Here is a 14,543-nt window from a genome sequence, read left to right as displayed (position 1 = left end):
TCACAGTACAAATGATTTGTAACTGTTTATATTTGTATCACATTTGCACTGTGATAATCATAGTAATTAAAGTAATCATAGAAATTGCACACAAGCTGACCAAGTTACAATGATACAGTAAATGATTACAGAGCATTTTTTGAGTTCTCCTAACTGCATCTCAGTTTGGTCAATAATACATATTGACTTGAGCATCAAAAACATCAGTAAATGAGCTACAGCTGAAATACTGTCAAAATGATGTGTAGTCTGAGTTAACCCCTTAACACTCCAAGGCTTATTACACACTAAGGCATATTTCTCAGTAACTTCAGGGACTTCTGTACAAACGGGTTGGAGTATTTTCTGCCCATAGGCTCACCCTAGCACATGGTGGGAGGCCTTCCTATCCACAGATTCCGGACCATGGAAGGCTGTGGTGTTGATGGGGTTTAAACTTATGATCTCCTGTCTCTTGACTAGCAGGCAGTTAGACAGTTGCACCGCTCTAGAGCTGTGAAACCAGGTATATTTTTATGTCCAAGAAAAAAATCAGAAAGATAAGTTTACTCAGAACTGTGTTTTATGTAATTTCACAGCTGTAAGGTGGCACAACCGTCAAACTCCCTGCTCAACAAGTGTGAGGAGATCATACGTGCGAAGTTCTGATAAACTGTACAATTAGAGTGGAGGGCACATACTTAACAGTCGTACAAAATATTTAATCAACTTCAGCTGCAGCTCATTTACTGATGTTTTTGAGGCTGAATTCAATGTATACTGTTGACTAAACTAAGATGCAGAAGTAAAAAAAATCGGAGGAGTTTAAAGTAGACTCAGAAATGCTCTGTAATCAGTTACTTTATCATTTAAACGGACCTGCCTTTAAACGCTATGCACCTATTAACTGAAAAATATATCCATATATGTGTTCAAATACAGCACTCCCCTTTACATAACAGTAGTCACCTATAATAGAAATTCATCAGTTTTAACACTACCGAAGAAAAAAGCCACTGCACATGAGCGGATTTTAATTCCGAGGCATGAAAATGACTGAAGGCAAGATATCAGCACATTCTTAATTAAAATCCAAACCCACTCCCTGTGAGCTTTCTTACAGAATATCTTCTGCTCTGCTGTGTCATCATCTTCTCATTAAATGTCTGGTTAGAACATTAGTCGGACAACGTTGCGCATTAAAAGCTCCTTGGGGTTACCGTTGGCCGAAATCTGTGACATTTTGGCAACCAACCAGCCTCCTTTTAAACACTGCTCTGTAGTGGACAGATAGCTGCTGCAGCCTTTTTCTAATCCCTAAAATTACGGTAATTCCTTCCATGCAATTAAGCAGGATCAGGAAAAAGGGGCCTGGAGCGAGTGTTTTCTACTGTGAACATGGAGGCTGGGGCGGGCGTGGCCTGGGACACGGGTGACATCACCGCTCTCTAATTATGGTGCACACGTGCCATCTGAGGATTGTGCGTATGTGTGCGCGAGTGTGCGGGGCTGGAATAGGATGATGAGCAGGAGCTTAGCTGTGCATTATCCTCACATGCTTCTTTCTCCCTTGAGTGAATCGCCTACCCTCTAAACAGATAGTGCTTCCTCTATCGGGCAGCTCTGGCCTGCTTCCAAGCGCTGAACCCTAATGGGGGTGTGTCTATGTGTTTGTGATAATTGATATAGAAAAAAGATAGGTAACATTGCGGAGATGCTGATCGCTGAATTGGAATGCTATTTGCAGGGAAACCTAACCCGTGCTTCTTCTTTTCCCCCTACAAGGAAAGAGCTTGTGTAACCCATACCAAAAGGAAATGAGTGAAGCTAACAATATATGGAACAGAGTCAAAATACTCTCTTCTGTCGACAGAGGAGGGAAATGCATTCCCAGGCTGATGATAAATTCATGTGAAATGCAGAATAAGGCACCCTTCCGCAGGATGAATTTCCAAAACTGTCGCATTATAATGCAGTGTGTTAATAATTTGTTACATTTAGCCTGGTATAACAGAAAGCAATAAAAAATATGGATTATGCATACATAAAGGCGTAATACATTCATTTACTGCAAATCAAATTATGCTGAAAAGCATTTAAAAACACAAATTTCTCACTGTCAACCCAAAATACATGAATGCGCAGGGACAGATTATCATCGTGGACAATAAACTCCTGCCATTAGAAACGGCTGGGAGTGGATCCAGCCCTAATCCCACCCCAGCACACAAGCCTCCATCTGTTCCCTCAGAGCTGAGAGCTGGAGAGATAGAGGTGCCAAGGACATGAGAGCCTGGGGGTGGAGCACAGGATAGCAGAGCAGCAGAGCTGGCCATGGTGCTTTCAACCTGAACAGTTTTTTGGGCATTGGATTAGAAGGCCTCACCCTTGTCTGTCACATAGATGCGCTATAGATAGAACAGATAGATACATAGGTATATAGATGCTCATTATTTTCCATCAGAGATCATATTACTGTGACGTTACAGGAAGCCCAGTTTGACAGTATTTTGTGCCAGATTGACATAGAAACTAACCAGCTCTCCAACAAAATGTGTGTTTTTTAAATAAATGTGAACTAGGAACATCAAACCAGCAAAGCAGATCTCCATAAGAATTCCAAATCTGTACTACTGATTGTTTAAATGAGGAAATCTAACCCTGGCTACTCATCAGAGCTAAAAAGAAAAGCCTGTAATATTCTGGTCTTGTCAACTGGGGAGATTTCTCACAAAATGAGGAGTGTAGCATGCGTAGAAAAGGGAGCATGCGTCCTGTCATCCGCCAGGCAGGGAGAAGCAAAGTCAGAGCTGAGCGGACATCAGCATCATTGCATTACGCAACCAGGCAACGCTTAAGACAGCCTTAACATAATGGTCCAGGCATGCTCAGTGCGCATGATGCTGGTGTCAAAACAAATTGGCTTAACTGTGAAGAGGATGTAGGCAAGCTCGTACTGTGCAGTGTTTCACAGGTCTGTGGCCGCAGGGGGTGATTCCTCTGTGTCTGGGATGGTCTGGAATGCTGCGCTGCTCTAATGTAGTTAACGCTTTACTTCATTAAAGGAGACTGTAACTTAATAAAACACGGTTTCAAATTTGAATAATTGTAAATGTGACTTCTATTGTTTCTTAACTGTGATAATCCTTTAACGGACAGCGCCTGGGCTTAATCTTTATGTCCAATAGGAAATTTAGAATTGTTGAATTATTGTCATTTTATAAGAAAATGAAAATACTCTGATGAAGAGATGAAAATATCTTAGAATTCCCATCTGCCAATGCCAGTATTGACACATGAACAATTCTAAAACCTTAAACATTGGGAATGCTTCTACTTGGTGCCCTAGAATAGTACTGTGTTTTCTTTAGCATAGTTAAATAATGAGAGGTTAATACATGAAGTGACCAATCGTGACCCTCTCCTCCTTGTCTCCTCCTTCAAAAGAAAATCCCACAGAACCGGAAAAGGGCAAAGTCCACCCCCCCCTCCCAACTGTTATGTAACAGTCTAGACGTGTTACATTTATGTCTCTACAGTTTACAGGAATTCAGCCCACTAGAAAAGAGCAGAATATGGAAGCAAGGTAAAATTGCAAAAAGTTCATGCTAGCTGACTGCGTGATGCACCGCTCAGGGATGGGTCAACAACGCTGTGAGGATGCCAATGACGCTATCTGGATGCTACAATTGTCCAGAGAAGCTAACAGCTAGCTCTACCAGACCCTGCTACTGTATCTTCAGCAGGCCATCTACACACCATGCTAACTAGACAATGAGAGGACCCAGAGAGGACAGCAACACTCTCTCACTCACTCGATAAGACTCAGAAATGATCACAATTATTACAATTGTCTTAAAACCTATGCTATGCTAGGCTATGCAGCTGTGGGCCATTGCAGGGCTTTAAACAAGTCAATGCAGAAAGTCTACCAATGCAGAGTCTATCATTGTTTTTTTTCAGGTGCCCACCGTAGTAAAATCAAAATAACAGAGTGGTAAATAGGCTTGTGAAACTGAATCTGAACATCAAATTCACATACTTATTATTTTTATGTCAAAGAACAACCTGATACTCAAAAAATACTCAACAAATGCATTGCATGGCACAAAGTCAGTAAAATTAATAAACTGCAGATATGTTAGTACTGTAGTCCAAATTGTCTGCTGTTTTAAAGGGCGATAAATGCCTCATCAAATACTGGCTTGCCCAAAATCGAATCTTGCCTGATGCTCAGAATTTTCATTTAAGTCACTTTCTGACGATACTGAAATGATTTGGATTCCACCATTCATTCCTATTCATTAAAAGAGCTGATTCTCATGTGAGAACAACTAAATCTGAGTCCTTTTCAATTACTGATCTCCCACTATACTGCACGATGAATGGGTTCGCAGGCCTTGAATTCAGAAGCACTGCACTAATAAAATGTATATTCTTCTAGTAATTTGGCTCTTTGTGTCAATACAAAGTCCAAGCTCCCATTCTCTGTGAATGATAGTCATTGTCCAGAGGCCACTTTGTCATCCACTTTGTGTGGAGGAAACTCTAATGAGACTGAATCTCACTCTGTCTGCACTGCTGCACTCAGAGCTAGACTTTTATATGTGACTGTCTGGATTTATCGCTCTGGCGAATTGCTCTTGTCAGATTTGTCTGTTTCTGACTAAGAGGGTCGCATTCCAGATGAGGGGAATATACTTACAAATAGCACGTACTTACAAATTCTTAATTATATCACAGAGACGTGGTGGAGTGCAGCACGTGTATTTTACAATGCAATCAGTAGGTTGAACATGTAGACGTAACGTGGCTCTCAGCGGTTGTTGATCCCACAATTTTTGGACCAAATGCACCTACATGTTTGTGCCAGCGCATGTCAACGAGCCGGGGCACTGTGCCACCTTCAAAAGATTTTTGGGAACATGCTAGAGGGGATTTCCTGCCAGTCATTTTAAGCGTTAGCGACAGCTTGTATACGCAAAATACCCTACCTTTGACTTCGATGGAAGCATTGGCATTGGGTGCCATGTCGAAGGTGTAAACACACATGTATTCCCCTGCATCGTCCGCCCTCGGTTTTCTCAGTCTTTAAAAAAATGAAAAGAAGAATTATTATAATCAGAGATTAATTTTTTAATTAATCTTAAAGTTTTTTTTTTTTTAAGATGCACTGATTTGCAGTACTTTCATCTGTGCCACTACTGACCCTAAATTATTATCGTTCCCAAAAAATGGAATTCCATTGAGAATTACGGTTCTAGAGAAACTCTGAAGATTTCTTCACAGTGGTAGTGAATAAAACCACAAATCCTAAGTGTTCATAGCCTTTAAAAGCTACATCACAGAACGTTACTGCATAAAATGAAAATGAAAGGTGCTACAAAGGGGTCTTTAAACGATGCTATGGAAGAACCACCAAAGAACCCTTTACTTCCCATGTCTTCCCATTTCCCAGGCCCATGTCTGCATGGAGATTTGTGGGTGTAAAGAACCGTACACATAAATTGAAGGTTTTTAAAACCTACAAAAGGTTCTCCACGCTCACACACTTCTATTACAAACATGGTTATTTATGGAACCAAAGGTGGTTCTTTTATGGCATCACTGAAATAACCTTTTATGGCACCTTTATTTTTAATAGAGTGTAGCTCTGAGATAAGGTTTTGCTGTTAATAAAACATACCTATTTCAGTACACACAGGACAGAGAAGTAGATGCAAAGCAGTTGGTGTACCATAGTAGCTAACAACACTGCCTTCCCTGTGCCAAACTAGGGTTCGACTGCCCAGCTGGACTAGCACACCACGCTCCACCAATAAAGAGTCCTTGTGCAAGACTCCTTACTACCGATTTAAATGTAGAGCGACTTACACAGGTACGCAAATGTTGGATAAAAGGTCAATGGAAATGTAAGACAAAATATTACCCAGTACTCAAATAAAACTTAGGATAGTACATTTGATGCCTCCTATTATCACCTATGTATAGAAACACAAGTGTGCACAATTCTCTACAATGCACAATACCAAACCACTTTGACTGATTATGTTTTTAGCTCAACCACTGAATTATGTAGAAAAAAAGAGCTTTTCTTCCAGCTTAGCCAGCTCTAAAAGAGTGATTCCAACTATGACAGTTCAGAAGTAGAGCTAATGTCTAAATACTGATGCAAATACTAGTCGAAGTACTAACAGCACCAGAGTGTGGATACTTAATATCAGTGTCAGTACTGGGAAGCAGTGCCAGCAATGGAAGGATAACATCAGTACATCTCCAACAATTCTTTAAAAAGAATTGAAATGGGGAATATCAGGTGAATTCCATTTTATCTCCTATCTACTGGAAATGGATGGATAGATGGATTTTTAGTTTTTACACTGATCAGCCATAACATTAGTAGGTGAAGTGAAAAACACTACAGTGGCAACTCTCAAGGGTGGAATAAATTATGCAGCAAGTGAACAGCCCATTCTTGAAGTTAATGTCTTAAACGCAGGAAAAATGGGCAAAGCACAAAGGCCAGGCTGCGATGGCTGGGTCAGAGCATCTCCAAAACGACAGACTTGACAGGTCTTGTGGTGTATTCCTGGTATGCAGTGGTCAGTACCTACCAAAAGTGTTAGAATAAAGGACAACCAGTGAGCCGGCGACAGAGTCATGTGCACCTGAGGCTCACTGATGCGATCCAAGGATGCACTTCCACCTCCCAACTTATAGGTCTTAAAGGATCTGCTGCTAACGTCTAGGTGCCAGATACTACAGGACACCTTTAGAAGTCTAGTGATGTCTTTGCCTCAAATGCTCAGATCTGTTGTGGTGGCACGAGGTGGACCTTTAGGGTCTGGCTGATCGGTGTATATACTTTACTTAAGATAAGCCTCTGCAGTAAAGGCTATGATGCTCAAACCCCTCATACACTTTACACAGCTATCATCGTCACATCACACATTAGTTACAGCATCGGATTCTTCTTCTCATTTCGATATCAGATCCAGCATTTTCTCCCTGATACCGATACCATCAAAACTAATATGCCATCTCCCGATAAAACAATAGTGTCAGTCTGCCATTTTGGTTAGGTCAATCCATGAGGACACACTTTGGCACTGTACTGTACTTGCATGCTTTGTTAGAAGAAAGGAGATGCTTGAGCTCTGTGGAAGAGCTGCTGGCATGATGCTGTCTATTCCAGTCATGACTGTCACTAGAGAATTACTTGCATGCGGTCTGACAGGATATTGCCTTTCAGACACATCACACTTGGCTATGAACGGTCTTGTGGGGCTGCAGTTGCTAAGGATTCTCAGGTAAAACCCTAGCGAGACTTGTTACATCACAATATCTTTTCTGTGAATTATATATTGCGTAACACCATCATTACTGACTATTGGTACGTTATGTATTATTTAACAGGGGGTAAATGATCCTCCAGTTAAATGAACCCTGAATCAGTTGATAGCGGAGTCTGATCATGTTTACACTGAGCCAATGTCACTGATCTAATGATACGTTCATTGAACATTTGAACAAATGAACAAAGCCAAAGGTTAGCACAGTTTTTTTGTGACTGGGTTGACAACTGGGCTGCCAGATTTCACACCCAGCTTTCAGAGATCCAACCAAATATTAAGCTATTATCCGTCAGATAAGGTGTGGTGGTGTTTTTTTTTTTTTAAACGACAACCCTGACAGAAGGGAAGATACAGATACCTTATAACAAGTAGCAAATATCACCCACTACTAAGTCTTGAAGCTTTCCATTGACCTGATATTGACCACATAGAAGAATACAAGTCTGCAATCCATTGCAAAACATGAACCTCACATTAACTCTGTGTTTTTCAGTTCTTTTCTTGTATTTGCGATTTCTTCTCCGTTCTTCATCCAGAAGCTTTCCCGGTGGGTATTATATGAGTTGGTAAGGTTACACTGTAGGGTGATGGGAGGGTTCTCTTCCTGTGGCTTTTTAGCAGGCAAAATCTCCTGATCAGAGGCATTGATCTTTGGCTCTGAAACAAAACCAAATCCATTGGGAATTAAAAAGGCTGAGTACTTCACTTAATGGACATTCAAACTCTATTGTAGCTGGCTGTCTGACTCTTGTGGGTGGTAGGAAAGGATACAGACAAAAATGGGCCTACACAACACAGGCACAGATAAATGACAAATAGAAAGAAACGTTCAGTTTTACTACAAATACTTTCACGATTAGAAAAATCAGCTAAAAGCCGAATCAGATGATACACTATATAGACAAAGGAATTGGGAGACCTGTTTCGTTCATAGTTTCTTCTGAAATAAAGAGTATTAAAAAAGAATTATCTTGCTTTAGTTTGACAACTCATCCCAAAAGTAAAGGATGGAGCTCCATCATTCCAGAGGACACAGAGACTCATTAGAAGGGGTACCCACAGACATTTGGACATATAGTGTACGGTTTGTGTACATCAGCTTCTTCAAGAGGTACGGCTTATGATTTAGCAAATTTCCGAGGCATGGCCGTGTTGACTAAATAACACAAAATTGAGGCCTGCTGTTACTAATTCCTCATACAGGCCACTGGTCCTCCCTCTCATTAATGTTGTCACCTATACCGTCTTTATTCCTTGGTCGCCCTCTTTGAGAAGTCTTGCATGCAGTATGTAATTATAGCGATTGTAAGTCAAAGAATGGCCCAGTACCTAAGGCCTGTAATTTCCTAGTCTTCTTGTATCCATAGTTTCCATGTTCCCTGTGGTCTGACTCCAGCTAAGCATTGTGACTATTTGCCTTAATAGACATGACTTGCAGATACATCCGTCTGCCTCAAGCTCCCATAAGTTACACCTACCATGTCATTATCCATGCCCATACTTACCTCCAGGCCTTGGTTTTTACTGGAAGAAGAAAAGAATTAGTATGCAGCGACCTACAAATGAATATTCCCAGTGAGCACTCGGCAGGTTCAATTTTGATTGTATCAAGACTACATTATGAGCATGCAGGTTGTTCGCTGGAGTGCCAGTGCTTTAATAAGTGCCTACAATAATCGTTCCTTCTTAAATGATGTTCATTTTGTCTTGAAATACACATTACAAAGGACATTAATGGGCATTTGAATATGCTGACTCCAGCATTTTTGTCAATGGCTTGGGTACAGGAGGTAAACAATACATTACTGGTTGAGCTCCTCCCTCGCTGCATCAGGGCAGGCCTTCCATGGCAACCGGAATACCCAGTTGGAAAGAAGGGCAGGGGAGGGGGGGGCATAATCTTGCTACTGGCTTGTACAGTAAACCCCTCGATCATTGCTGCTCAGAAGGAAGAGGGAGGGGGCCATGAGTGACTCCAATTAGCATTCCTAGCACCTTCTCCTGCAGTTTGGTATGTCCAATAGCCATAGGGGTTTTTTCTCTCTCTCTGACACTCTTCCTATCTCTCTCTGTCTGTCTTCCTTTCTTTCTTTCTCTCGCTTGCTCTTCCTCTCTTCTTCCTGGCCAGCAGCGAAGCACCCTCTGTCACCTCAGTCTGTTTGACTGAGCGCAAGTCATCCGGCCTACACGTGCATAAAAAAAATAAATAATGGCAAAAAAAAAAAAGAAAAACAGGCACAGTACTTCATTTTGATTTGTTAGCTGTAGTGAAAGGCACTCAGGGTCATGTGATCCAGCTGCCTCTATGGAAGGTCATTTATAGGACACCTGCTTAGAGGAAGAGGCACTGGTAAATCAATGATTTTGATCCTATTACTCCTGCTTTCCACTGCGGAAATAATGTGGAATCAGGAAGCACAGTGAAAATCTCAGAAGAATCTTCCCTCAAAACATTTATTTAAGTGAAAAATGTAACTAAGATGGACATTTAAAAAAAGCTTGAATCGGAATGACCAGTATGGGATAGGCAGTTGAGAATTAACGTATCCATGTTTCGCCCACAAATGCTTTCTTTTTTGTAGCTAAAGTTACGAGACTTGACAAGTTTCACAAAAATCCCATTCAGCCTAATCAGTTCACTACTTTGAGTTGACTTTCCAGTAGCTATGCTATTAAGCTGGACTGTACGTTTGTATGTTGTAGTTTGTAGGGACTCTAAGCTGGTTGAAAATGTCATGTGAATTTGCTGCACAATTGCACATACACCCAAACAATATGGAGCCACTAAAGTATCAAGGTAGGAAAATAATATTTAGTGACCTAAACTGTTCCCTCAGTTCAATAAGTTCTCTCAATTTAACAATCCGTTCCCTCAGTTTCCTCAAATTAACAAAAAATTTTCTTCAGTTTAATAAATCCCTTCCTCAGTTTAACAATCCTAACAATTTACCTTCCTTAATTTAATAATCATTTCTTCAATTTAACAATCCACTTCCCCAGTGTAATAAATAATTCCATCAATTCAATAATTGATTTAATGAATACTTTCCTCAATTTTACAATCTGTTTCTACAGGTTAATAAATTGTTTCCTCCATTTAATAAATAATTTCCTTAATTCAACAATATGTTCCCTTATTACTCTAGTTTTATAAATAATTTCCTTAGTTTAAAGGGTCACTGTAGTTTATTAAACAGAGGCAACAGTTTGTGAAATCGACAAAAAATTTACCAAAGTTAGAGAACTAATTGTTAAATAGAGGGAATGATATATTAGATCGAGAGAACCTCTCTAAATATTATTTTTCTACTCTTGTTACTTTCTGGCTCAGTTTGTAACGGTATGACTTCAAGCAAAATACATCTAATTTGACCTCAATAACACACTCTGTGTTTCTGTATTTTTTTTATTATTCAAACCCCAAGTTGTTTTTTAGCTTAGCAATAGCTTGAATGGGATTTTTCATCCTGTGAAGCTTGTGAAGAGCATATTTGAGAGCAGAGCATGGATAGGTCAACTGAGACTTTGCATTGGACATAAAACTGCAAGATCTAGACTACATAACTCACGCTACGCTCTAGGACACATTGCATACACAAGCACAGATCTACACACTGAAACTACGAAGCTCAGACAAGACCAAGACCACCATGTATTCCGGACGCAGTTCCCGTCCACAAACTATACATTCTTTTCCCCATGACGTCAGCATGTATAGCCTGTTATATACATGTGATACGTGTGTATTACATGTATATAATATGAAAACACTGACTCTCAGTAATGACAGAATATATATAAATATATATGAGGCTTCAAGGGCTTTCCATTTTAGTCGCCCCACTTTTTTCTTATCATATCAAGGCATCAAGGCAAAATGTCCTGAGGGTCCACGAGCGAATATGCCGTGCAAAGAAAACATAAGCTATTATTGGACGTTCACCAGAAGTGGACAGTTCCTGTCTGTGTAGAGCCAGCACAGTGTGGCTTGTGTGCTGCTCTGGCCACATTGTTAAAGAATGTCTCTCAAGAACCTCGCAGTAGTAGCTGTCATGAGAGATGAGGAGGAATGAAGAAAGAATCCTAATTTTGTAAAGCCCCCGAAAGCGCAGAGCAGGGAAGCTGCACTTGACCAGCATTCCACATTTGCCATTGCTTCAGTGGTCAGTTTGTCAAGCCATACAGAAACGAATCAGGTCGAGTGGACACCCATTGCATTTGAAGGCTGGTATGCACGCAGCAGAGGTAGTATAGGATATAATGTCATTACTGATTTGTGGGTCAACACACATTGCAAAGAAGGCACAAGGTTGTGTAATAGCTTCAAAATAAAGGCTTTAAGGCAAGTAATCAGTAATCATTTGCTGTTAGCTGCTATTAGTTTGTTGCATATTGTTCTTTAAAGGGCACCCAAACGTGGTATATGCTGAAGTAGGTAATGCTGCCTCTCCTTGTGTCTTCTTATACTGTCCACCCTTTCCCCACGGCAAAATGCACACAAAAGAAACACGTTGTGACTTCAAAGCGCCAGAAGGCCTACATGTTACAGACAGTGCACATAATGTTGGGCTTTGAAGTAAATAAAACAACCCACGCAACGCGGGAAGTAAACATAGCGTAAGGGAGAAAGAAAAATCTTGGCAGTAAGATCCTTATGAAATAAGAATTAAGCGAACTGTTTAAGTAACAAAACAAAGATGTTTAAAGACACAAGACAGGAAGCGACACAGGAACAGCCAGGATGGACTTCATGTTAGGTGAGGGAGGGTGGTGTAAGGGAGGGAGAGAAAGGCAGACAGAGACTAGGGGATTTGTCTGGGTTTGTGGTCATCCACAACAAGAGGCTCAAGGGGTTCAGGAAAGGCAGGGAGTGAATGTCTGTTGAATTCAGTAAATCCTCAAAATCTACTCAAGGTGGAGTAAAGACGAACATTTGAATAAACCAAGGGCATCCTCAGCTGTAATCAAAGAGCTTGATTGCATTAGGAATTCATTTAATAAAAATAATTAACACAATCGGTTAAAATAATATAAATAACAAAAGTTTTTTTTTTTCCCTTTTAACCGTACATGTAACGAAGCTAGGTGGTAGGACAAGGAGGGGAGGGGGCAGTTAGTTGTTTCACCATCTAACTACTACAGTACATATAGACCACTCACTCTGCAACACGGAAATGGTGGCCTGAGCTCGGATCCAGGTGATGGCGGGGTTTTGGCGCAGGTCGTTGCGGCGCGGGTCGTTACTGGCCCGGCACTCGTAGGTCCCAGAATCCTCCAGCGTAAGGCGAGTGATACCCAGCACACTGACGCCATTGGTGCCGTACGCCGTGTTGATTGTCACCCGCCGTTTGCGGGCACCGTCCCACAGCTGCTTGAAGGAGTCGGCCCGGTTAATCTCAGCGTACCACCACTGGATCTCCGGCGTGGGGTTACCGACCACGTCGCAGTACAGCTCAAAGGTGTCTCCCGTGAGCTTTGTCTCAGACATAGGCGACTTCACAAACCCAGCTGGAGAGGAAGAGGGTTTCAGAGTGGTGGGGGGATGGGAGTGGAAAGGAAGATGCAGAAAGAAGAGAGAGGAAAAGAGAAATAAGATGAGGGGGGGGGGAGAGGATGGGGAAATAAAAGTGAATGAAAGGTGAAAAATGAAAAAAGAATTATCAAAAGCAAATCAAGAAGCAAGCCACAAATTAGAGATGAGTGGGTAGAATAGTTTGAGTATAGTAAAAGACAGGATAAAAGAGCAAGAAGGTCAATGTATTAGTGAGAAACAGGTTAATGGACCCTTGAAGCAAGCCTGCTGTAATTCATCGTTTCACTTGCAAAAAGGCCTTCAGCTGAGGTCAGTGTTCATTCATACGCACCTCAGCATCAGTACAAAAATGAAACAGAAAGGCCCACTTATTTAAAGAGTTTCTGTTGTTTAATCACCATTACCATCTACATATCAAAGTCAAATAATACAAAACTCAATCAACCGAGATTTATCAGAACTGCTAAATACATCCAGTATCAAGTGTGAGAAAGCTGGCTGTGATCATCCGAAGTGGAGCACTGTTATAAACCCATCCTTAAACTATTTACTGTATTTTATACTATTAATACATAAATATATGTATGTGTGTACAACTAGACAGACTTACAAAAAGACAGATAGATACCAAGGTATGATACTAAGGGTGTAACCATTTTATAAAACAGTGTATTAGAATTTAAAACTGCTTCAATCCTGCTTTGTCAGATTAATAGATTACTGTATTTTGTTATAAAATAACATATTTTTTCTAAGTCAAAACCATATGTCAGTTATATAACTAGAGCCCTGGAGAGTCAAGAAATTTAACACATTATATAATATAAGAAATCAAATCAAACCTTAACCTCAAAATCATATCCAACCTGAAAATGTGTCATTACTCCATATAGATGAGCATTTACAGATATATAGATAGATTGATTGATAGACAGACAGACAGACAGATAGATATAAAGATATATATATATATATATATAGATAGATAGATATATTCCCTCAGATGTGTGTTGGATGTTTGGGATTTAGAGGTTCCAGTTGTTGAGGTGTGTTGTTCTTGTTTTTCTTGCTGCTATTGATCACACAGACTACAGTTAGAACTGGGGCAATGTGTTCTACAAAATAACTGAATAATTGCAGCTGCTGCACTGTTGTAATAAATAGTCTGATTTTTCAGTGAAATTGGATTCCCCTAACTTCTTGGTGTGTGTCTAGATCTTCACACACACACACACACACACACTCACACACATACTCTCACCCCCCCATATCCCCAACACCCTGCACACACATACATAGACACGCTCTCTCTCACTCCCCCTCCTTCTCTGTCTGTTGGTCTGTCTGCCTGTCTCTTTCTTACATCCTTTTGTCTGTCATGTTGTGTTTTTCACCATCCATGTTAGAAAGCGGCAAGACGAGGAAGAGGGTGTTTAAAAAATGGACATGATTGCTTATTCTGTAGTTAAACCTGTGTAAATCTACTGAGGAGACAGGCTGGGCTCTGTTATGGATTACTGACAGAAGCATAGACTGAGTCTCTGAACAATGATGCTGTGATAAGACCATATGTTTAGACAAATTATGTGTCCTGATATTAGCATAGCGACACCGTGCAAAGCAGCTTCATGATCAAGTGGGATAGTTGCATACATACTGTAAGAAAAAGGCAACGC

General features: G+C 40.6%; 1 protein-coding gene across 1 annotated transcript in view; it reads right to left on the bottom strand.

The window, feature by feature from the left end:
* nptnb (neuroplastin b) overlaps nt 1-14,543 on the bottom strand; it is a 34,651-nt gene that overhangs the window by 8,290 nt on the left and 11,818 nt on the right. Inside the window, exons 2-4 of the mRNA XM_072695350.1 lie at nt 12,495-12,842; nt 7,808-7,991; nt 4,974-5,068 (exon numbers count right to left, since the gene is read on the bottom strand). Of these exons, the coding sequence (XP_072551451.1) occupies nt 4,974-5,068; nt 7,808-7,991; nt 12,495-12,842 (627 nt within the window). The remainder of the gene's footprint in view (nt 1-4,973; nt 5,069-7,807; nt 7,992-12,494; nt 12,843-14,543) is intronic.

This window comes from Salminus brasiliensis, chromosome 13, assembly GCF_030463535.1.
Source record: "Salminus brasiliensis chromosome 13, fSalBra1.hap2, whole genome shotgun sequence".
NCBI classification, from domain to species: Eukaryota; Metazoa; Chordata; class Actinopteri; order Characiformes; family Bryconidae; genus Salminus; species Salminus brasiliensis.
This window is presented reverse-complemented; position numbering and strand designations above follow the sequence as displayed.